General features: G+C 32.7%; 1 protein-coding gene across 2 annotated transcripts in view; it reads left to right on the top strand.

The window, feature by feature from the left end:
• Positions 1-22,442, top strand: part of LOC106883670 (bifunctional heparan sulfate N-deacetylase/N-sulfotransferase) — a 119,918-nt gene extending 97,476 nt beyond the window's left edge. For both annotated transcript variants that reach the window (XM_014934768.3, XM_014934769.3), the window contains exons 5-13: positions 6,525-6,710; positions 9,268-9,396; positions 10,574-10,756; positions 12,719-12,815; positions 14,390-14,516; positions 16,231-16,408; positions 17,075-17,245; positions 20,020-20,129; positions 21,599-22,442. In XM_014934768.3, coding sequence (XP_014790254.1) covers positions 6,525-6,710; positions 9,268-9,396; positions 10,574-10,756; positions 12,719-12,815; positions 14,390-14,516; positions 16,231-16,408; positions 17,075-17,245; positions 20,020-20,129; positions 21,599-21,827 — 1,410 coding nt within the window. In that variant the 3' untranslated portion in view covers positions 21,828-22,442. The remainder of the gene's footprint in view (positions 1-6,524; positions 6,711-9,267; positions 9,397-10,573; positions 10,757-12,718; positions 12,816-14,389; positions 14,517-16,230; positions 16,409-17,074; positions 17,246-20,019; positions 20,130-21,598) is intronic.
• The last annotated feature ends 4,549 nt before the right edge of the window (positions 22,443-26,991 follow it).

The raw sequence follows: 26,991 nt of genomic DNA, 5'->3' as shown, positions 1-26,991 counted from the left end.
AAATAAATAAAGAAATTAGATGAATAAATAATAAAAGCACCAGCTAGACTATTAGTGACATTTGTTGTTGTTGTTGTTGTGTGTGTATGCATGTATGTATATGCATGTGTGTATAAGTGTGTGTAAAACTGTCCTTTAAAATAACCTAAGTTTCTTTTTGTAATGAGAGAGAAAAATTTCTGAGTAAATACAATTTTAAAATGATTGACATGTTGGTATTTAAATCTAAATTTTAAATAAACAAAACTGAAAGTTTGTGTGTGTACACAGGGTAGGATGGGGGCTAATTAAAATATATTTTCTAATTACCTGATTTATTAATATCTTGTATGTGTTACTAAATATAGATTTAAATTGCCAAAATACTCTTGTGGAAATAAATAGATATTAATGCTGGATTAAGTATCTCATATGTAATTGCCATTCCTTTTTTAAAATCTAGTTAGTTGACATTTAAAAGTCCACCTGCTTAAACAGAATGTCAGTCTATCATATGATATGGCCCCCTCCACACACACATGCATGCATGCACACCTGTGACCAAAACTCATTTTTCAGTGGAGTGGTCTGAAGCAGCATGACATGAATGTGTCCTTCAGTCTGACAATTGAACTCATGACCCATAGAACCCAACAACTCAAAAACTCTATGCTATATGCCTTCAGGGTATTGGTACAACTCTGTCAGAATGATGATGGTAGATGGTAGGATCAATAAAGAATCAGACAAAACAGTGATATGTCACACAGCTGGTAGATTGTCATATCCCATTCATTGTTCTAAGTTTGAACTGTTCCACAGATGACATTGACTTTCATCCAATTTGTCTCAATAAAAGAAGCCTCTCTCAAGTACTGGTGAAGAGTTAAGCTACTATCTTCCCCATCTACAAAATCTGTGGATTTTGTCTTTAACCCTTTAGCATTTAAACTGGCCATATCTAGCTCAAATATACTACCTGTTTTATGTTCAGATTGGCCAGTTCCAACTTCTCACACCTACTTTATAATGTTATTCTAAAAATAAACAGCCACATCATTGAAATCTTGAAGCTAGAAGGTAATGCATAATTAATTCAAAACAATGTGAATAAATAAGCATTACATTTGACAGATTTGAATCTTATCTGAATGTTAAAGCATTAAGTTAAAAATCATTATTATGAGTACTGTTACATCACTGAATTCTGGGATTTCTTTGACAGCATTGGCATCAAGCCTCAAATGTTGGGTAATGAATATAATTAGGCAAATCACATCTAATCATTTCTGTCAATCCCAGAAGGATGAAAGGCAGAGTAGACTTATACAGAACTTGAAATCAGTATGTAAAAGAAGTCTTAACTAAAATCCTCAAAACATTTTGTCTAATGCTCTAAGGATTCTGCTAAACCACCACCCTAATGGTGTTACTCAATATTCCTGGCTAATATCTCCATATTTCTGACAATATTTATTCATTTCTTGCAGGTTTTTTTTTATTTACTGCAATTTTACCCAGTAAAGAAAGAAAAAAAAATTAGTGAGGTTTAAAAAAAGTAGGTTAGTTTCTTTTTCCTGTTAGAATAAGAAGTTATGAATGACACATCTGCATTGCTTGTGTAATGTCAATGTTGTTATATGAATACTATTTCTACCATGATAACTTTATGGCACCAATGAAATAGTAAGATATGGGAACCTTTAATATGTGATGGAAGAAACAAATTATTAAGTCTTCTGAAGAAGTGTTGAAGGCGGCAATTTTGCAAGGGAGGCATATCAGGATAAAGGGCAAAGACATAAATAGAATCTGAGACATTTTGTGTCTTGTAGTCTACAATTTTACTATCTTGATGGACAGTAATATTTATTGATTGTTTTGTCACAAGAATTAAAATATATTCAATTATCTGTGAGTCTCAATAATTTTTTTATCACTTCTAGCACTTCAGTGACTTGAAAGAATGAAAGACAAAGTTGGTGCTAGTAAGATTTGAATTCACAACGTAAATGACAATGACCAAATACCAAGGCTTTACAAATTCTTTTATTTCTGTCCTCTTAAGAACAGTAATCCTCCGCCTACCATCTCATCATCATTATCTTCATTTTGCATCTAATTTTCTATGCTGGCATGAGTTGGATGAATTTTATGAGGCAATTTTTAGTTGCCTTTGACAAATCATAGGGACATGGTGTACCTATCCTATAATGGAGGTATGCACAGGATATGGATAATGAAGTTGTAAATGATTTAATTCTGGGAATCTTTACAATTGTTTTGGATTGTGTGTGTGTGTATGAGAGCAGGGATGAGGTACAGATCAGCAATTAGACAAAATAACTTGTTGGTTGTTACCACCACAGTTATGTGGGTAACTTGTATTATGACACTTAAATATGTCTTGTCTCTTTGTGAATGTTGTTCTCTGCTTAAAACTTATGTAAGTTAGCACAAAAATTTGGCAACTTGAACTATTACTATTTTTGGCCTATTTAGATCTTTTCTGGTACTCTCTTGTTAAGCATTGGTTAAGTATCTTTTAGATATTGATATATTTCATGTCTAGCTTTTATATATCCACGTTTCTTTTTTTCCCCCTCTTACCTATGGTTGGTACATGTCTTTGATAATGTTTTATGATTGAAATTCAAGGTAGAATTACTTTATTGTTACTGGTGCTCTTAGGAGAGAGTCATGAACTCCATTGCTTCACATTCCCTTTTACATATTTCATAATCTTGTTATATTATTTATATATAAAAAAAAAAAAACTGCCATGAATTGTGAAATCTTGAATATAAATTGACTGTTAAAAGTTTGTTGAAAACATTATTAAATTCTGAATAACACAAGGAATATTTTCTCATTCATTAAAAACAAAACAGACCATCAAATGTTAAAACAAATGATTCTGGTATTAATTAAAGCATGTTTCTTTTTTCTCATCAAAGTTATAATTATACTTATTTTTGCATTTACTATAGGATTGGTAAAATTTTGAATTTATTTTGAAGTACAATTTTTTCTATCAAAATTATTGTTTTTCTTTTTTTAAACTACTTGGTATCAGATCTAATTATTTACAATATATTTTATGTTACACTAACACGCTATTCAAAATTGTTCTCTTCTCCATAGTTTACACTTGATAGAAATAACCAAGAGCAAATATGTTAAGACCAAAACTGAATATACAATCTTATTCTGATTTTTATAATTATACAAGATTTTTCACATAGCGATAACTGTATTTTTCAAATGAGTAATATGTGCAGTTTGGTGGAAGGAACTGTCATATCACAGTCCTGGAAATACCTTAAAATAATCAAGAAACTAGGATTTAACATTATCCAAAATAGTGTTTATACTAGTTAAGCCATCTGTAATTAATAAATTTGAGTTTTAAACCCAAATTCATTAGTGACCATATATACTCATGTATAGGTCAACTTTGAGACTAATTTTTAAACCTGTGTGGTGGATTGACTACACTCCAAGTCTACAGTTATTCTCTAGGCTCAAAATATTTTCATTTTTGAAAGAATATCTACATAATATTTGACTTCCACCTCAGTTATTAACTTAAAAATTGATCTTCAAAAGTATTAACCTATGCATGAATATATATATATATATATATATATATATATATATATATATACTGGCTAATTGAATGTTTATGATATCATATATATGAAAATAATAAATAAGCAAAATATGTTTGATACTGTACATGAACATAGTAAATGGTTTTAAAGATAAGTAATTGATTTAATCTCTATTACTGTTGATCCTAACCAGAATAAATGGCTTAAGAACAAAATTAAGAATTTGCTATATTTATCTGTAAGCAATTTTAGTTATATATTAATCATATAGAATCTCCTCTGAGCTGCTAAGCTCTCTATAAGAGTGCAGTTCTTATCAGTTTCAAAGAGCCAGATGTATAACATTAGTTTTTGTCTAACTGATAATATTACATATACCACATAACATTTACTAACTCTGGGAAGTTATTTCCAGTGAGTGGATTTTTTTTTAAAACAAAACTGAAAAGTGGAAATAAATTTTAGATAAATGCATGTTTAAAAGAAGGAATCGGATAAAATGTGTGGTATGTGACCTGGGAAGTGGCGCATGTTATTGATAAAAGAGAAGAGAAATGGATATGATGTGTTGTTTAACCTGAGACCTGTGCTGTGATCAAAGGTGTGCTAGCCATGATCATACTATTTTATTTTCAAACATAGTATATTTAGGACTACATTATCTTTCAGCCTTGCCTTGTTTAAAACAGTAGCATGGGACTTGAAGAATATTTGACTACTATTTGTTGTAGTTTGAGCGATCTTGTAGAGGTTAGAGGGTATGACGGGCATTTTAAATGTGACACAGAACAAGGAAGTAGTAAAAAGATGATGGAAAAGCAATTCATCAGTGTTCTATAGATTTGAGACATTTTATGGCTGGTTTACTTCCCCATTAGAGAGTGGTTCATTAAACTGTTTTAGTAGTTAGTTTAACAATAAGCTACTGCATATACTTGAATATAAATAACAAAATTGTTAGACCAGAATTATAGGCTAACTTTGAAGGGTCAAATATTATATTGATTCTACTGTTGAGGCACTGAAATTCAAAGTACATTCCAAATTGATGTATCAGTAGCAGAACTTCAAATAATTTCTTAAATGAACAAAATGGGTGGAGGAGAGAAAAACTAAATAAACTACAGAATTATATTGGTAAATATATATATCATCTAACTTATATAAGAAATATTGTGATGTAAGATAGCAAATTGGCAGAGTTGTTAGTGTTAGATAGAATACTTTTTGCTATTTGTTTTGACTCTCTGTGCACTGAGTTCACATTCCACTAAAGTTTACTTTGTTTTGTAACTCTTTGGGGATGATTAAAAAAAAAAAAGTACCGGTTCAGAATGAAACTGTTAAAGTTGGTCAAAATGCTTTACAGTATCTTGCATTCTGACAGCAACACCTGGGATGACACTATTACCAAGTTGTATCAATCTAAGTTAGTGGATTTTCCTTTAAACATCAATGGAATGCAGAGGAAGATTTGCATTCATGGGCAACAGCTAGTCTTCTTCAAAACACCATAAACACGCCTGAACATACTTATGCAGATACAAGCTCCACATCGACTGCTGGAGGCCCTACGTGATGATGTGATGTATTTTCTATCACATTAATTATAATAGTTATTGTAATAGGAGAGTATTGTAGTTCGCTTGAAGCATTGTGTATTGTTTGTAAAGAGTAAAAAGTTTAGGAAGGTATAACAATGCAATATAGAACAAAAAATGGACTGTATACCTGTAGAAATTCTAATTCTGAAATATCATCGGACTACAGTTTACCAAGTTACAACAGGTATACAGTCCATTTTTTGTTCTATATTGCTTTATTATACCTTCCTAAACTTTTTAGTTATTGTAATGTTTCCTTGATGATAAAAGTGAGAAATCCCTAATGTAATGTTTCAGTAAATTGTACATTAAAATGTATAATTCCTCAACTAGTAAATGTAGATCTGTTACCTATTAAAAATTAGTTTTGACTTTTACATGAAATACATGAAGAATTCGAAATTTTTAAACCCTTAAAAACCAGCTGATATTTGCATAAGTTCAACTTTTGAGTTTATACAGTATATATTTTGTTGATTAATCAACTAATCATTAATAGCTTAAGTATTTCTTTATTACCAGCCATAGCCATGTAATTTGATTTCATCTGTAATTTAGAGAATATTTTGAGATAATTGCTTTAAATTCTTGGTTGAAGAAAAAATATTTGCACTTGGTAAAATCACATTTGAATTAAGTAGTTGAGAAATGGCCAACTTGGCATGAAATTTCTTCATTAATGTTTTGATTCCAATAGAGAATGTTTTGACTAGTTTTGGCTATACATTTTTGTTTTCCAAAATGTTTACATTGAAATGGTTAATTTTATGCAAGTATAAAGAAAAAAAACCATACTTAAACAAAACTGCTCTTGTATTTTTAATTAATCTCAAAACAGCCATTATGAGGATTTTTTTTTTTTCCTGTATAATTTAGAAACTAAATTTTTAAAAGTATTTTCATATATTTTTCTCTAATTTAGAAAATATTGTAAAAAGAAGTGAAAATCAGTTAAAAGAAATTATTTGTTATGAAAGAAATAATAGTAATTGCAAATAAAGTATTACATGATTTTTAAACATCTAATTTATTTTTAATTCAAAAAGTAGTTTAAAGTGAAATAAAAATCCTTTTATTATTATACATTTTAAATTCTTTTTAATTAACTTTAAAAGCATTTAAGTGTAAAGTAATACTCATTAGTTTTATTATTATTATTATTATTATTATTATTATTATTATAAGGAAAATATTTGGGAGTGAATATTCATTTTTAAACATTAAATGTGTTTGTGTAATTTAGTAAATATTTGAAAATTTAGGAATGTACAATTACATAATTATACTAACTGTTATCCTAATTACTTGCCTGATCTAATCTTTTCAGAAATATAATATACCAGTAGTTAACAACTATGCTGTGGCGCCACACCATTCTGGTGTCTACCCTGTACATGAACCACTCTATGAAGCCTGGCACAAAGTATGGAATATCACAGTGTCTAGTACAGAAGAATATTTACACTTGAGACCTGCAAGGCGAAGAAGAGGATTTTTCTATCGGGGTATTAAGGTAAACAAAAATTAGAAATAGCTTGTCATATAATTCTTTTCACTTAGCAGTGGAGTGATATTGTTGTTGAGTCCCAAGTCAGCCCTGGCAGGATCAATAGTGTTGGATAAAATATCTTGTGACATTTGTTTCAATACTTAGGTTCTGAGATCAAATCCTACAAGTACTGCGACTTAATTTCACTGAACCTGGAAATGCAATAAAATAAAGTATCTTCCTTCTGACTAAAAGAATTATAAAATATAGAAACGTGAGGTATTTATTTCAGTATTGACAATACTACTGTCAGATTTCTAGAATATGACCCTTGCAGCCTTGTAGTTAATTTAACTCATAGAAGTTGTTGTGAAGTCATGTTGTTAAAGTGCATTTGTACTAAACACATTTGCAGTAACAGTTTACTATGAACAATGAATAAATGCAATAAAATAAAAACTCAGTGTAATTTTGAAAGAACTTTAACACAATGTGTCTGAGATGAGAACTGGCTGAATTGTGACCTTGCTAAGTTACATTCTATCAAAAGGATAAAAGTTTCAAAACTAAAAAAAATACTTTAACTTCAAGGATAACAAAATGGAAATTTAGCCCTTCATTTTCCATCAGTATTCATTTGTCATGCACTAGAATGATTATTATTGTTGTTGCTGTTTTGCATCTGGTTGGTCCTAATCAGGCAGACCTTTGATGAAAAGTGTTTTTGCTTTGTTCACTCTGCAATTTATTCTGACAGTTACTTTCTAAACTATATTATGCTAAGTATTAATTTCTTTTTTTAAATAGTGTGATATGAGAAACATTTAGCTTCAGTTTCTTGCAGGTTAAATAACCACATGAAGGCAATCTTGTTGGTTCATCACACACATACAGTTTTCTCATTCTATTTAAGAGCTTTCACATTCTGTATAAGAATATTTGCCCATTCTATATAAGAAACTATTCATATTATTAACTAATTTTAATTTAAAATCCAGAAAGAGATCACACTCAGTATGTCAGAAATTTTATGTGATTAGATTTCTCATCTCATCTTGTCCATAAAAATTATGAACTGGGGAGGTGGTAGTACACACCCTTGGTGGAGTCCAATGCCCGCATAGAATGGTTTTGATTTAGTACCTTTTATCTGAACACACATGCTAGGACATTCATTGGATCTCATCAGACCCAGTGTAGCCAGATCACATGATCTGTATTTATTTCTTATGACTAAGTCAGAGGATGCTGGCCTCTGAGAATGGTGGATGAAAATGAGAATGAAATCATGGCTTATCTGTTGCTCCAGTATGCCATATGCAATTATCCACAGACCTCACCTGAATTCTTGCTACAGGGTATCATAATCATCATTATCATATCATTTTCCATGCTGGCATGGGCTTAGCAAAACTTGATGAGACAATACACTGAGGCTGGATGGCCTTCCTGTCACCAACCCTTACTTAAGTAAAGTACTTATTCCTCTAGTCTTTTGCTTGATGAATCACTCAACTGATAAATATGTAGACTCTGCTAAAATCTTTCCAAAGTCTTGTTGTGTTAATGATGTGACTGATTAGATCTTCATCTTTGGTCAAATTGAATACAGTCTGTAGTTATCTATTCATTGACATCCAGTGGTTTATATTTGTGGTAATAATTATTTTGTACAGAAAAGGAATCAATTCTTTATGAGAATCTGAAATTAGGACTTCAATGAATAGTTTGTGTAATACTTTTTTAATTATGTTACAATGGATGTAATTAATCGATCATTGCACCACACCATTATCAGACCAAGAAATTATTAATAGCTTTTACTAAAATCATTTATTTACTGTTAAAGATTGTTATAAATATGGACATATTTTACTGTTTGTATGTAAACTGATTACTATATAATTGAATTTTAAACATTGTTCATGTGCATCTTTATTACATGCATCGCCTAACTGGCTCCTGTGCCGGTGACACGTAAAAAGCACCATTTGAGCATGGTCAATGCCAGTACCACCTGACTGGCTCTTGTGTCGGTGGTACGTAAAAAGCACCCACTACACTCTCGGAGTGGTTGGTGTTAGGAAGGGAATCCAGCTGTAGAAACTTTGCCAGATCAGATTGGAGCCTGGTGCAACCTTCTTGTTTGCCAGCCCTCAGTCAAACCGTCTAACCTATGCCAGCATGGCAAGCAGACATTAAACGACGATGATGATGATTGGCCAATCCTATGCAATAAACTGTTTTATTTGTTAGTGTTTACCCTATTAATAAAGTAATATTTGAAAGAATCCAGGAATAATGGATTAAATCACCACACTATTATCTGGTAGGTTTTCTCCCAAAGTTAACCAAGTAGTGTAAGTTAGTTTGCCATGAGAAAGAGCAGAGAATTTGTTTCAGGTAGGATCCTTCATTGAAAACATCACCTTTTTCCCCAGGTTGGACTACATCACTTTGACTAATATAACAGTGTCCATTACAGTTTGATATATTTTTAAGCAGTTCGATTTGTTTACTTATAACAATATTCATTCTATAATAAACTGTCTCATTTCATTAACTTATTTTTCCAACTTAGGTTCTTCCTCGCCAAACATGTGGGCTTTATACTCACAATCTCTTAATAGACAAATACCCAGGTGGTCGTGAAAAGCTAGATGCCAGCATTCGAGGGGGAGAACTCTTCCAGACATTTCTTTACAATAAGGTAAACACAGCACTTTTTAAAGATATTTTTGTTGTATTTAATAAATACTAAAATACATATATGTAGTTACATATAATCATATGAGTGTGCATAGATTAATATGTATGTACGTATGTGTAGATGTATGTGTATTTTAGCGTACGTGTGTATATGTGTTTGAGTACGTGTGTATGAGTGTGTACATGCATGCACATATCAGTATGTGTGTAGATATATGTATATATTATATATATATATGTATGTATGCACATATATATGTCTATGTATTAATAAAATTTTTTTATTTATTTTGAATTTTAACCTTTGTGAAAATAGTGACATATATGTGTAGATGGATAAGTGTGTATATATGTGAATACTTTAAGATTATATGTATATATCTGTGTGTGTGTGTACGTGTTTATATGATTGTATGTGCTTGTACATATGTATAGGTAGGTTTATATTTGCATGTATGTATCTAAGACATTCTATCCATTCACCGTTAGCTGTGTATTTTAAGAAACAAATATAATTTGTATCTGTAACTTATTTTATTTATAATATTTATTGGTCAGTTGCCTTACAAATAATAATATGTTGTCTCTATAATAGATAATATTTTCAATTCATTCCAGTTTTTCTGTCAGTTGTCTTATGAATAGTGTTATGAACATAATATATAATGCCTTTGATTTCATTTTTTAGTTAAAGCATTACATAACATAAACCATAGCAGAAAGATATTATAGATTTTTCACTTCTATATTCTTTAAATATCTGGTTATAGATATCAGAAATGCTTTTATATGTACTATCATTGTTCAATGATCTTTGCAATTTATCTTTTGCTTTTCTGTAATGTATAGTATTGATATAGCAATTGCACCATAGAAGAGCTATTTTATTGACTTGAAAACACAAAAACTCTCAAATTCATTTTCTACTTATTTCTTAAGTTGGCAAAATTTTTATCACACACTGCAACCTCATCACTATACAATTCTACTACAACTTTGTCAGCGACCAGAACCTAGTGGTGCAGTGAAAATTTTGACACAGAAATAAAGTGAATTTAAACGGCTTTTCCGTATTTTTTTAATGGCTATACCAGCTCTTCCATGATGTAATGTCTTCAGTTTCAAAATATTGGTTTTGAATTGCTAGTTATTCATATGTTTATAATATTTTGTTGTAGGTCAACATCTTTATGACACACATGTGCAATTATGGCAGTGACAGGCTTGCTTTGTACACATTTGAAAGTGCAGTTAAATTTTTGCAATGTTGGACCAACTTACATTTACAAACAATTCCTCCACAAGAACTAGCTCAAGTTTATTTTTCCTCATATCCAGATGAATTAAACCCAATATGGGTGGTAAGTACAATTTGCTCTCTAATTACTTCATGTGCTGCAACCTACATTCTCCTGTTTCATCTAAACATTTCTATATACCATATTATTATCATCATCATCCTTTTTTCTTTCATCACATGGGTTGGCTAAATTTCACTGTATATCTTGCCATAAGCCATGGTTCTTTAGCTAACCTTCCACTATGGTTCTTTGTATTTATCTATAATTTTTTTTAAATTATAGGCTATTTTAATTTATTTTTCTTTCAAGCTTTGTTGTTTTCTTTTGCACAAAGCACATAATGCTATTTGCCTGACTCAAAGGAAAGGTTCTACACTTAATTTAGCATTGGAGGTTAGCAGTAGGTATAACTTTAATCAGTAAAAACAATTTTTTCAACAAAATTCATCTCATCCACGCTACAGTGGAAATATGGTGTCATCTGCTTGAAATTTTCTCTGGCAACATGTCCACACTTGCTTGGAAACGAGTGAGGTTGGTGACAAGAAGATCATCTAGCCATAGAAAGTCTACCTCAACAAATTTTGTCTGACCATGCAACCATACGTGGAAAAGGGAATATTTAAATGGTGGTGCTTATATATGCATGCATGCATGTGTGTGTGTGTAATTCCAACTTCTGAGGTTTGTATTTGCTTGTTTACGATGTCTACGGAAAGAACTTGCTGAGTGAAAAGAAACAATTACAAATTCCATTGCTCAAAAGCTGACTGAACAAAAATTTTATGCTTGGATATGTATTACTGTTTTTATACTTGTATGCACACACCTACCTATCAATCTACATACCTGAAAATTTACACTTTCTATTGTCAAGGCAGTTAGCGTTCATTATGTTGTCAAATACTGAGCTGTACCTGCAGTTAAACACAGACTTCTAGTTTATGAAATCAACTGAAGTTTGATTACAGTAGTGTATGTAGTTTCAAAGATGAGGAAGTTAAACTCCAATACTGCCATTGATACCTTTTACATAAATCACATTGCCTCTATCCATCTTAGTAAGACTTGCTTGACTAATTTAGCCAAAATTTGCTAACCTAATTTTCTCATATTATGCAAGTTTTCCAGTATTGTATTATAATAAAGGGCTGACTAAATAAAATAAATACAAGCTTCATCCTTCATCATCATTTAATGTCCATCTTCTATGCTGGCATGGGTTGAATGGTTTGACAGGAGCTAGTAAACCTGTAGACTGCACCAAGTTTCACTGTCTGCTTTGGCATGGTTTTATAGCTGGATGCCCTTCCTAACGCCAACCACTTTACAGAATGGGCTGGATACTTCTTTCATTTTTATTGCATATGTTTTGTGTGCATTTTTGGCTGGACATACTATTCTATGTACTTGAATTTACACAACTACTGAAATATATGCTAGGTCTTCTCAAACTGACACTTTATTCAATATATACTAGGTTGTCATGGACTGGCACTTTATTCAAAAGGAGTGTTAGCTCAGTTAATCAAAAAATTCATTAATTATGCTGTACTTCTGTTGTACACCAAAGAACAAGAGATAAACTCACAGTGATCTGTGGTGTGTTTGCAATTCCTATTCACCTAAGTTTTACTACATATGGTTAAGCATGAAGCTCAAATTGCTTCATAACTATTTATGTGGCATTGTGGAAAAGGGAGGAGGAAGAGAAATTAAACTTTACTAAACAAGAATATTTGTAATTTCAGCTGTTTCTTTCACCTATTTTCTCAAGATACTACATAATATTTGTATTTTAGTAACATACAGTATTTTAATATTTTAAAACTTCTACAAAGTCAATTACGTACTAATTTTTGCTATATCGAGTATGTTGAATGACCACACAAAAGTGATTCCTTGAGATTTTCCTTGTCTGAAGTGGGGAAAGAAAAAACACACTCAGTAATTTATATAGTCTCCATTTTAAAGCACAAAGAGTATTTGGCTATTATATTTCTTTTTTTGTTTTATTCTTAGAATCCTTGTCGAGATAAAAGACACTTGGCTATTTGGTCACCCAGAAAAGTATGCAATACCCTCCCTCATCTGATTGTTATTGGACCTCAGAAGACAGGTAAGTCTTGAAAAATGAACAACTACAGGAAATTTTAGGTATTACACTTACCTTTGAGTTCTCATATAAAGAACCATTGGTCTGTGTGTGTGATGTATATGACGTCCATATGTGTCTATATCACTTGTATAATATATAACTTCAATGGAAGAAGGCAACAAATATATAGTTTATTAAGAGGTGAAATAAGATTGTGATGTCTTGCTTAAGATAGTTTTAAGCTTTTTAAACATGTCCAACACAATGGTAAAGACAGAAAGATTATGTGGATGCAAGCTCTGTTTTGTTTTCTCATTAATAAAGGAAGAGGTGGCAAAAAATTCCCCTAATATTTTAGTGGAATGTGGGGTCAGCTAAGGACACTTGAGTGAATGAGCTGTAAAAAAGAAAATATTTAGCTACTTTTAGCAGTAATTTGTGTTTTATCTTTGTTTTTATTTCATCTTTCTTAAATATGTTATTGTTATAAAGTGTTCTTTATATTTGTTAACATCAATTATTGTAGATTGGCAGAATTATTAGAGCATCAGATAACACATCTTCTGGTATTTCTTCTGATGCCTTATATTCTGAGTTCAAATCCTCCTGAGGTCAACTTTGCTTTTCATTCATTTGCCATCATTAAAGTAGCAGTCAAGATTCTAGTGTCGGTGTTAATAACCCCTCCACCCAAAATGCTAGCTTTGTGTCTAAATTAGAAACAATTATTATTACTTTCATTATAACTGAAACGCAACCAATTTTGAACACCAAATACACGTAGATGAGGGCCTTACAATTGCCCATGGTTGCATGTGTTGTTCACACATATGATGCGGAATATGAACGTAAATAAATTAATTAAAAAGTCTCTATCTGATCTGATATAAACGAAATTGTTACAAACACATATGGACGCACATACTTACATACAAGCACGAACACATAAGTGCGTGCACACATACGAGCTTGCACACACTCACATGCTCATACCAAACAGTTTCGAAACAACGCCAAAACAACGCCAGATCATACATTCAAAATAAATGGAAGTGGAGAGACAAGTTACTGAAGAGATTGCAAGAGTGCAATGAAATAATTTAACAAAAAACTATACAAAAAAACTATATAAATTAATAAAGGACTGAACCAGTGCGGGTGTTTATTACCGGCATAATGCCTCTCCCATGGTTTAATTGTACTTTTATTATATTTTTTAGCTAATAAATGTGTGCTGTCAAAAAGCATTTTAAAAGAAGCTGAAACTGGTATTTGATAAATACATCACCATAACATACATTTGATATACTTGATACAGAATGTTATAATAAGTCATATATTGCCAGATTAGGTTCTGATCGAAGCTTACTCAGCAAAAGTATAATTTGTCAATAATTGATACAGCATGCATTCTAAATACGCAATAACATCATTATGACATGTCCTATGTATAATACTGTTGTAGTGAAACATACATGACAATATACATATTTTATTCAATAAACGTTTTCTCCATATACCAAAACATATTTTTGAACTTGTAAAACAATGAAGTTCAGTGAAGACTAAATATTTTTGTTTTTTCTTTTGATTAGGTACTACTGCTATTTACACATTCCTGAATATGCACCCTTCAATACGAAGCAATGTGAAACAGCCTGTCATCTTTGAAGAACTCCATTTCTTCAGTAGTGATCAGTACTACAACAAAGGATTAGATTGGTGCGTTGCCTGTTTATTATTAGTCTTCTAGCAGTGCCAAATTAGGTTACTTGTATGTAGCACCTGATCAGCCCTGACTGGGCTGACCTATTACCAAAGAATTTCCATCTATGACTCTTTCTCATCATTGTCCAATGTGTCCTTCTTTCCCAAGGTGTTAGATATAATTTGAGACAGATTTTGTTGCTATTTCTAGCATGTAAATCAACCATGTAGATGCACGTGATTAGATTTTACCTTTCAACCTTTCAAGGTAAAAAAAAAAAATACAAAAACAAATCCAAGGCAGTGGATTGGTGGAATTGTAAGTCAGACAGTGTAGCTTGCAGTATCTGTTCTGGCCCATTACATTCTGACAGCAGTTCCTGGTTGACACTGATGCCAAGCTACATCAACCCTAAGCGATGGCCTTTCCTTGGGCAAAATTGATGGGTGGAGAGAGGAGACTTGCAAGCTTGAGCATATCCAGTCTTTCAAAAAACTTTAACCGAGGCTTGTGCACACAGGTACAGACAGATGGTCAACTTTTAGAGAGGTCCTTGATTTTGCATTCTTATGGAAAAACCTGTTTGCACCTCAGAATAAGCAATTATTGTTGTCATTTCTACTTAAGCAGGAAAGTTGCTGATTATTTACTCGGTAGTAACTCTGGATATGCCATTGAATTCACATTCTGTTTGATTTGCTTAATGTATCAACCAGTTCTAGTATCCCACCTCTCCTTGAAAATGAGATTACAAGTTTTAAATACCTAAATGGCTAAATAAAATACCCACAGTAAACATGGGATAGCTAGAATTTGAAAATTTGAGCAATGAAATTTCAACTTATCAGACATAGCTATTGTTTCTGGGTAGTATTTATGGATCCTTAAAGGAGTTTGTTTCTATGTAAGTTAATCTAGTACTGTAGTTAAAGTAAAATTATATCGTAACCAATGTTTTTTGATTTCATTTTGTATAAAGTCTATTGCAGCATACTTAGTCCCTCTGGAGCTGACATAGATCCTTCAATTTTCTAACTGTATTACTGAAAAATAAACTGAGTTATAATGCAATTATTTTAATACATGTAATTCAGTGAAGGTTTACAAAGCAAAACACTGATTGTAATGTAATTTCTAAGTTAGAAATGCAAGTTATATGATATCAGACAATAGGATTTATACAAAATGGTTTGTGGAAAATTGTTCTCAAACTATACTGCCAAATCCAGCATATAATTTTTAATTTCAGGAATAAAAATAGATCAATATTGGGGATGGGCTTAGCTGTGATTAAGGAATTTACTTTGCAACCATGTGGTGGTCTCAGGTTCAATCACACTCTGTGGCACCTTGGGCAGATGTCTTCTGCCAAAGCCTTGGGTTAATCAAAGCTTGGTTAGAAACATTTGTGTTGACAGAAACCATGTAGAGGCTTACTGTCTGTATGTGTGTGTCATGTCGTGTTGATGAAGGATGACAAAATATTGGTATGTTGAACAAAAAAAAACAAAAAAAAACAGCAAAATTTGGTATTTCAGCCTGCCATGGTTGTTTCCCTTTATACCTAGTAGACTATTTCAGCATTCTCTAATGTTAATAAATTACATATCAAAGTACAAAAGTCAATATAATCAGCTAAAACTATCAAATGTAGAGCTCCAACATGGCCACATAAAAAAAAAAAGGTATTTATGATTTTAATTTAGATAAATTTTTTTCTTGTTGCAGGTATATGAATGCCTTTAAACTAGATAACCCAAACCAAACAGATATAATATTCTTTGAAAAAACTGCTGCCTATTTTGATAATCCAATGGCACCAATGAGAATTGCTAGTTTAATTCCTGATGTAAAACTGGTTTTGATTCTCCTTGATCCTATTAAACGAGCATATTCTTGGTATCAGGTGAGTTAAATGAGGACCTTTTATTTTAAATGTACTGATGGCCATCAATTTATGTCACTGGCCCCTCTGAGATATTTTCTTCTAGTTTCTTTATCTTTTTATATTTAATAAATTATAAAGTCTGCACAGGTAATGTAGTGGTGGTCAATCAAATAACTGTTGTCTATTTAAAAAAGAACATCTGTATACATTTAAGTAATTTTTGAAGAAGCAAGTACAGGCACGATCATGTTGATAAGAAATTACCTTCACTATGACTTGGTTTCAAGTTCAATTTCACTGCATAGCATATTGGGCAAATACCTTCTGCCTTACTCATGTGTAAACCCAAGCCCTTTCAGTGATGTTGGGTAGAGATAACTCATGTGGAAGCTCGATGGATGGGTTGTACCTGTTCTTGGTTGGTTGACTTAACCTGTTGCCTGGTTTAACCACTACCTGGCCCTTAGGTACCTTTATATGAGTCCACTCTGTTTCCCTTCCTGGTCTCAGAAATCTTGCAAAAAATCATGTGTTGTCCTTCATCATCTGATTAATTTTAATGATTAATTTGTTTTATTAGATTACTGGCAGAATTATTACATAATGTAAAATACAACGTCATTCTTGTGTGGTTTTTGTCATTGTGGACTCCTTCTGATCCCTTATTTTTTTCTATATCTGTAGCATGCACGAGCCCACCAAAATCCAGCCTCTTTGAATTATACATTTTATGAGATAATCACAGCTGGAGAAGGAAGTCACAAAATTCAGCGAGATCTTCGGAATCGATGTCTGAATCCATCTCTGTATGCTCAACACTTAGAACGCTGGCTTGATTACTTCCATCCATCTCAGGTAAGAAGTTTTCTAGTTACTTTTTATTAAAACATGAAACCCTTTTTTCTTGTTAATGTGGCTTGTCATCATTATCATCCTTGCACATGTTAAGTTCTCTGTTTGGACAAATGCCACAGTCTGATGTTTTCCTCATCCATATTTGGGTACTGAAGAATTTAACAAAATCTTTAATTTCAACTTCTGCACGGTCTTCTCCGTTTTTTCTGAACGTAGTATCCACTCTGTTAATTTGGTATTCCATTTATTGTCCTTTTTTCTAAACACCTACCTTGGACAAATAATATGCTTAAAGGATAAAAATCAGACTAGAGAAATTGAATGTTGAATTCAATTAGGATGGGCAGCCTTTGGTAAATTGAATCACATCATGAGCAGTAATTTACTCATATGTCTAAAAAGAAAGGTTTTCAACCAGTTTGTGCTGCTTACAATTACACATGCATCAGAAACATGGACTACCAACAAAATCAGTGAAAATAAATTAAAAGCAACACAAAGAATCATGGAAAGGAGAATGCTGAAGATTAGCAAAATGGATAAGTGGAGAAACAACAGGATAAGAGTGGCAAAAAGTTTAACGGATAATATCGGAGGAAAAAAATGTAGCTCACTCAGATAAAATAAGGGAATCAAAATTGTTTTAACTGAATACAATCTTTTGGTTGTCATCATCTTCAGTAATAGCATCAAGGTCATTGGTTTTTGTTTTTTGTTTTTTTTTTCTTATTTACTGAACTGTATCAATATGACTGGAATGAAGCGATGTGTAAGATATTGAAACACTTGTTGTGATTCTGCAGTTTTGGGGCTGGAACTATTTGAAAATGAGCTGCGCCTTTCATTGTGCCTTCTTGAGCATTGTATCTTGTCTGCCAACAATTTTACCATCACAATGTTTTGCGAAATTCATGTTCCCTCTCTCCCACTTACTTGCACTCTTCCAACACTAACATGTCATGGGTTTTTCCTACTGATAAATTTGAACCCAGCATTGTGAAATTGACAAGTATCTTGTCAACAAGCTTAAGTAAATATTCATCAGTTAATTAAACTTTTTATTGTGAAAATCAGATATATCCTCTCAAAATTTCATTACTCGTAACTGTGGAAAGCAGTTTGATATACTGATCTATCTTTTGATGAGGAATGTCATATTCCAAACTACTTTTTTGTTGAGATATGTCAAGTTTATTGAGACAGCATGACTTGCAGACAATATCATTTCTATTTTTTGGTTGATATTCAACATCATTACTGGAATAACCATGAAATGTAATTTTGCAGTCAAAGGTTATGTATTTGAAGTCTGTAACAATGAATTCTACCTCTTCATAGTATCTGTTTGCAAAGATGACAGTGGCACTAGAAATCATTTCCCCAGCCTTTATAAATCAGTAGATATATATTTTTATATACAACATATTATGTTGATATGTTATTTGTCATACCAACAGACAACTATCTCTACAAAAAGTCTTTACTCTCTGTAAAGAAGTGTCAGATGTGTGTTTGTGTGTGTACGCATGCATGCATGTGTGCACACACACACACACACATACACACTGGTTTAGTCTTGCTGAAGATACAGCATAGCTAAACAGTTAAGCAGTTTGCTTTCTGATCAAAATGTCTTGGGTTGAACCAAGCCTTGTGTATGAAATTTGGAAAACTGAAGCTGTGTGGATTATCTCTGTAATTGTGTCAAAATACACCCATTTCACTCTGTGAAGTGGCTGGTGATAAGAAGGACATCCTGCTGTGAAAACCACGCCAAAAGTGGAAGATGCTCCTGACCCATCTTGGAAGAGAGTAACTCAAAATAAGAACTGACTCAGACCATGGTGGTCCTTATAGCTCATGCTAGCAAGGAGAGCAGACAGATAAGAACGATGATGATGATTCTGGAAAGCTAAAGCAATTAACATGAGAATATGGAAACAGGTTTTGTATCCATTTGGCATGGAAGTTACTCACTTGGAATATTAAGAGGGATAGTTATATACAAGCAGTGTTACATTCATTTTTATTCTCAAGAAAATCAGCCTTGATTGAACAAACCAATGATGAAAGGTATTCCAGTCATGACCATCATGTCTTTTGTATTTCAAGGACTATATTGTTCAGTGTGATTTGAGGGAATTGGGCAGTTATTTTTAAAGGGTCATGTTATTGTGTAGGGGTGTGCTCATTGATCTGGCCACATAGTTTGAACAGCAGAATATCAGATAAGCAGTACAAGTGAAATGAAATGGCTTTGATGGGAGATTGAAACCATCTTGAAGTCTCACCTTATTCAGGAACTTACATTATATCCTTTATTGGTCTATAAAGGCAATCCTCTTCAAGATGTATACATTTGAATTTTCAAAAGTCTGGGGAGTTGAAAAATCTCTTAATTTCATGCACACATAAAACAAGTAGAAGCAAAAATTGAATGTATGAATTTTGGGGACTGCCTGTACCAGCATGATCTCATTAGTGTAATCTCCACAGCAGTTTCCACAAGAAACTACCAGTTAAATTCCTTACTGTTTTATGGTGGAGCTCGTTCACTCAATATGTAAGTTAACAACCTCCACCATTGTATTACTTTGTGATGTGTAACTTTAATTTACATTGAGATTGTTGTTATACAATTGAAATTTAATATTTTATTCAGTATACATTCAATGTTGTTGCGATTTGATAACTTCTGACAAGTAATATAAATATAAAAAAAAAGTAATTTCATTAATATATATATATTTTTTTCTCTCTCCCCAAACTTCCAGCTACTTATCCTTGATGGTCAAGAAATAAAGGACAACCCACCATTGGTTATGTCTAAAATACAGAAGTTTATTGAAGTGAAGCCTTATATTGATTTTAGAAAACTATTACGGTGAGAATTTTATATTAATTTCATTTGTTACTTAACTTTTTTAGAGATTTCCACACTCTGTGGAAGTTTATTATTTTACATATTTCTCTACTGGATGCTATTTGGGTGACTTTTTTCAAACCTTTGTCTATACCATTTGAAGGTATAGCCATGTTATTAAGAAGGTTACTTTGAAGCCATGTGGTTTCAGCTCCATTTCCATTGCATGGCTCTGTAAGCAGGTATCTTCTGTCACCTCAGAGTGACCATTACCATGTAAGTGGAATTGTAAATGGAAGCTTTAGAAAGCCTGTTATGTCTGTGTTTTCCCAAAAAAACTGGTATTGTGTATGTGACCATGTCTTTGTTTACAATCTGCTATGGAAATGTTTATAGCTATTGAGCTGTTTGTTGTTCAAAGGACTGAAGGAAATTGTACCTTATTTGAAACAAAAGAGGATTGGCAACAGGAAGAGCATCTGGCCATTGACTCATGCCATCCTGGGTAAAGTTGATGTTAAAATGCTGATGGGGATTGCAGCTTGAAATTGTTTGGTATTGTAATCTAAAACAAATCTGTTTATTTTAGTTTTTTAAGTGTTATTTTAGTTTTTTAAACAACCATTAATACATCAAAAAACACGAGAGCTGTTCCTGTGTACCACATGTTTGTAAGAAAACCTCACCATTTTCAGGAATTGAAAAGATAGATGTATCTAGTCAAGTATTTGTGTTACATATTTTTGTAGGGAAAATATTGAATTGTTAGGTTCTTATTGTAACAAAGCATGATGCAAATAAGTTTCAATCATTCGTAACACAGTTTTGACGAAGTCCAACTGTGGCTTATAATGTATCAGGTTCATTTCTGCGTGTAGCAAAAGATGAAAATAGATGTTAAATTCATAATGATAATGACTGCAGCTGTCATGTCCAACTAGATTTTTAGAGCAAATATTTTATGAAATCTAATAATGGAAATTCTCTCTAATTAATTATGCTGTTTAAATGTAGAAGTGAGAATACATTTTTTTAAAATACAGAAGATAATGTTACCTTAATTCTTGGTAGATGCCATTTCTCATCACTAACACGTGCGCACACACACACACACACACACACACCCACACACTTCTAATTCTTCTGGGGAAAAGTATGAATGTTGCAATTTCCATTTCTCCTTCTTAAAATATGAGTATGATGTTTGTATCTAATGAAAAGAGACTAGTATTTATTGATCAAATTTCACAAATGTTTACTTTTTATTGTATTGAAATAAAACCTAAAACTTGCATGTTTTCCTGTGTCGTTTTATTCAGTTACATTATTCTGATCCCTATGGCTGTTTTGTTCTGTAAATCCATAAACTCTTGCAGTGATACAATAAATAAAGATGCTTGTGAAGCTAATAGTAACATATAAAAAAAAAACTTCTGATGAAATTGGTGACTTATAAATTTTTCTAACCTATAATTTCCTCTCTGTTGTAGTTATGATGCCAAGAAGAAGTTCTACTGTCAAGTCTTGTCAACAGATAACACCAAGTGCCTTGGACCAGGCAAGGGCAGAGTATATCCTCCTATGGAGGAATCAGCATACAGATTCTTGAAAATGTTCTTTCGCCGACACAATGTAGCTCTATCAAAATTACTTATGAAACTAAACCAAGCCACTCCAGTACCAGCTTGGCTTAAAGAAGATCTCCAAGAAACCTTATAGTATATATATATGTAATTTCAAAATCACACACACATACACACAAAATATTTATGTAAAAATACAATTAATATACACCTGTTTAGATTATTCATCTAACATTTAAAGAACATTCTAGTTCTTGCTTGGCAAAAAAACAAAACAAAAAAAAAACAACAAAAAATCAAAACTCAAAACCCCAAAATGAATGCATTAAAGAAATTGTGTCTACAATTTCCTACTCATTAACACATCAACTCTTTTCCTTCTCTGCCTCCCAAGCATTTTGATAAAGTCAATAGGAATATGAGGATTTTATGTTGTAAGAAAATTTAAGATATTTTTAAAATTCAATTTCTATAATTAATCACATAAGCATTTATGAGAGGAACAAACCATCATTTCTCTCTCTACTTCTCATTATATTATCATCCTTCTTCATAATTACTACAGTGATACAAGTGAATACATTCTCATGTATGGAATGCTTAATATTTGAGTATAATTTGGTTGGTGTAAGTCTCATGCTATCAGGATTTGATGTATTTCAGCTATTCTTCTTCAATAAAATATTCCAGAGAGCATTATATATATATATATATATATATATATATAATGATGTGAATATTGTATGATTTATTTGTATTCAAAAGTGTTAACATTCATTGAACAACAGGAAAAAAAAAATTTTTCCCCAAATATATGTTACATTTTTTGTTTTGGAAGGTTTAATTGTCATGGTGCTGGCCAGATTGGAACACTATGCAAGTCATTTAATCTTAATTGTAATGCTGTAAATTCCTAGAACAGCTGATAATTGCCCTCCATCGTTTTGTTGTTATATTTTTCTTTTGCATGCTGTGTGGGTTTCTTGTTAGTTGTACTGCTAATAAAATCCAAATATCATTTGAGAACTACAATTTACTGTAGGTGTTGCAGCTGAATAGTTAAGATGCTGAACTAAGTCACTTGTTTGAAAGCCAAGTATGATATGGTCTCTTTAATTAAAGTACATTACATTATATATATATATATATATATATAATCTGAAGCAAGGGAAATACAAATATCAAAATACAACATAAGTATAAGGGGCATTCATAGTTAGTATTATTAGGTTGATGTTCAAAGAAAGAATAAAAGTATAATGTTTCAAACAGTTCTTTGTTGGATAGTAGAGGAAAGTCCAGGAGAGACTGGGAAGGGACTAAAGGAGATAAAAAGGAAAGCTTAGATAGAATACATGTGGATTAGATTCACATGTTCAGCCTTACATATGTACATATGCACTACCCAAAGTGTCACTGCATGGCACTGTAGGCAGGTGTCTTCTACTGTAGCTTTGAGTTGGTCTGACCAATGTCTTGCATAGAGCTGGTAGATGAAAACTATGGAAGCTTGTTATATGCGTGTGTACATTTGAGAATGTTTACATTCCATGTCTCTGCATGAAAGCATCGAGCTAAAAACAATGACACTTGACATTCCCTGTCAACAAATCATTTTTAGCTCTGAATTTCCAAAAACAAGTGGAATAAAAGTCCCTTTCTTGAAAAACATGTGACGGCTAGTAGTTGGGGTGATTTAGCTCATGATCATAAGGCTGTGGGTTGAAATCTTGGATCAAGCAGCACATTGTGTTCTTGTGCAAGGTTCTTCATTTCACATTGCTCCAGTCAGTCTACTTAGCTGTAAATGATTACCAGCTGAGTGGTGGTATAGCTCCCTTTCCTTCGAGCTACTGCATCACAGAGGTAACGCTAGGTTCAAAGGATAGGAGTAGTTGAGAGGGTGTTTGTCTGCTCACAACTACATAGGTACTCTAACACAATTAGTAAACTGTACATTTTACAAAGCTGTTCTCATTCACAGGTGACAGTTGATTATTTTACTCAGGAAACAGATAAAGGTAAGCCACAAAGAATGAGTTTGGTTATAAAACAGTGCCTGTATATGTAGTTAGCCAACCTATATTAGCATGAAAAATGGATGTAAACTGAATGAATACACTCTCTCTCTCTCTTTCACTCACACACACACACACACAACTGTGGGTGAGATGAACATTCTTATTTCATAATGGCTGCAGGCATTGTATGGTTAAGAAGTTTGCTTTGCAACAAAATGACTTCAAGTTCAGTCCCACAGTATGGCATCTTGGACAAGTTCTATCATATCTACAGATTGACTTGTACTTTGTGAGTGGCATGGGAACACTCGATAACTGTGGCAACCAATCTTGTGTGTATGTATAAATACACACATACACACACATATCCAACTTAATATGAATATTTTGTTAGAACACTGAATACTGTGGTATTTAACTTGAGAGACTCTCAAGATAATTACTACAGTATTTCACATTCTAACAAAACATCCATGTTATGCTGGATATAAAAATTTCCTTATATATATATATATATATATATATATATACTGACCGAGAGCTTTGGAAATGTGCTGTGCGTGAGAAGACCCGGCAAGCCAAGTGAGATCGTTGCCAGTGCCCCTGGACTGGCTCTTGTGCGGGTGGCACATAAGATGTACCATCTTGAGCGTGACCGTTGCCAGTACCGCCTGACTGGCCTTTGTAGGGTTTTCGAGCGAGATCGTTGCCAGTGCCCCTGGACTGGCTCTTGTGTGGGTGGCACATAAAAGACACCATTTCGAACGTGGCCGTTTTCGTGCGGGTGACACGTAAAAGCACCCACTACACTCTCGGAGTGGTTGGTGTTAGGAAGGGCATCCAGCTGTAGAAACACTGCCAAATCAGATTGGAGCCTGGTGTTGCCATCCGGTTTCACCAGTCCTCAGTCAAATCGTCCAACCCATGCCAGTATGAAAAGCGGACGTTAAACGATGATGATGATACATAAATATTACATAAAGGGGATTAGCGGGATCTAGACAACTACCACAGGATGTACAGAAGAGGAAAGCAAATTGAACATCTAGGAATTTTGATTATTGGTAGAGTACAAGACAAAACAAATGAAGGAATAAAGTTATTGGTATCACATTAACCAGTTATTGTTTCAATAACAGTTGGAGTAAAAAGTCATTCATCATGCTGGAATAAATATAAACAATAATTGTGTGGGTCCATGAAACCCAACCCAACCTGACATTTCATGAAGGCCTTTAAACAATGTAATATGTTTGCACATGAATAGGTATGGCTACAAATACTATCAAAAGGAGGGACTTCTGTAGTTATAAAGTAACCATATTAACTGAAAGACATAGAATAAAGGGTTGAACAGACAGAAAGGCATATATGTTTCTAGATAAGACTGTGATGCCAAGCTCAATAGGTTAGGCAAGATAAAAGATGGATAATTTAGTAGGTTGTCTGAGCAAGGAAGAGTGTATTCCATTTTGGGTCAATAAATACAATGATATTCACAGGTCTTTATTAGGGGGAGTAACATCTAAGAAACGAGAGAAACAAATGCAAGAAGAGGGTTGTGAAGAATAGAAAGAAGACGATCATTGTCCAAATGTTATAGTAAAATAAAATAATGGAATTATCACAACATACTGATTCAGCAAAAAGTTTTATAAGAGGGTTAAAAATTGAAATGGGAAACATTGTTAAGTGGATGATTAATATTCCTAGAAGTTGTTAATACCTTTATAAAGGATAAAAGGGATGTGGAACTGTATGTGTGGAGAGATCAGAGTATAATAATAGTAATAGTGAGAACTGGAATGCAGTTGCTAGAAATGTTCTATTTTATAATTTCCTGTGATACACGAGTTAGCTAATGGAAGTTTCAAAAAAAAAATTTTTTAATGTGTGTATGTGTATGTAGAAGCAAGAAACTGAAAAGCTAGTGACTAGATGCAGTTGGATCGATGACTGGCTCATTATTAACAATATGTGACTAACAGCAATATTGTTCATAAATTGTATTTATTAAACAAACTTATTTGTTATAATAGAAAAAAAAAAAATAATAATAATTCAGAGAATTCTTTGTTTGTGTACAGTTAGATCAGATGATTTGAGGCTGGGAATCATATATATTTCCAATTACTCCATTGTGAACTAATTCATTCTGTTATCAGTTGAACAAGTTATGTGCCTACTCTAATGATCTAGCACAATAACTGAAGCTAGGATTGAACCCAAGTTCAAGTGATCAGTAATTTAGTACCTCAGTCTTACAGTGGTCTAAATTTGCAGGCTGCAATAGTATGTTAAAACAACCTGTGTATACCAGTGTGTGTATGTGTAATGTAATATTTAGTGTTATCAATTAGTATAGATTATAATCATTTACTGATTGTGGAGCTCTGTACTAGAAATAGAGTTGAGATTGTCATACAAGTTTCATCTAAAAGCTTATTCAACCAGTGTATTTATGCGCGCGCACACATACGGAGTTGTTCTAGTACTCTCATCTGAAATTGAGTACCAGTGAATCTTGCAGTGGGCTGGCATCCTGTTCAGAAGGAAGAAATGATCTTGTACTCCAGGCCAAAATGTCTTGAAAACCGAGATAAGCGCAGCCGCATTATCCTATAGGCTTCGGGGAGATAACTCTGTATTGTTTCGATTTTAGTTATCAAACATGACTTGCTACGGTTTCCAATATTGGTGAAAGGTTTTGAGGGAGAAAAGCAACATTAAGTCGTGTGTCGATATCTCATGTTCAACTTTGATATTTTCTTTTACAAGCAATAACATTTTTATAACTCTGTATGATTTTGTTGATTTTTCTTTTCATTTATTAAACAAACTTATGTTTATGGGTTTTTTATAGTTATTCCAGTTTTTGTTCTTTTTTTTTGTCTTGTTTTATTTGTTATTCATTGTTTTAGTTTACAGGCAAGGGTGTATGGTTAGGAAATTCACTTCATATGGCCCCGTTGTGTATCATCTTTGGCAAGAGTTTTCTACTCTGGCATTAGACTATTTAATGCATTGTGAGCAAAACTGGCACATGGAGATTGTGTAGCTTATTTTGTGAGTGTGTGTGTTTGTGCTTGTATAGGTATGTCTCTGTGTTTGCCTCAATACTGGCACTACTTGAAAAAAAAAAGTGCTCTATGATTGTCCTGTAATTTAATGCTATATAGAGAGATTACTAACATAAGTGCCTGACTTAAAAATAAGTAGGGCCTCCATCAGTAAAGATTGATCATACAACTGCACATGAATGCATAGGCCTGGGTGAAA

Source organism: Octopus bimaculoides, chromosome 5, assembly GCF_046866305.1.
Source record: "Octopus bimaculoides isolate indiv1 chromosome 5, ASM4686630v1, whole genome shotgun sequence".
Lineage (NCBI taxonomy): Eukaryota > Metazoa > Mollusca > Cephalopoda > Octopoda > Octopodidae > Octopus > Octopus bimaculoides.
This window is presented reverse-complemented; position numbering and strand designations above follow the sequence as displayed.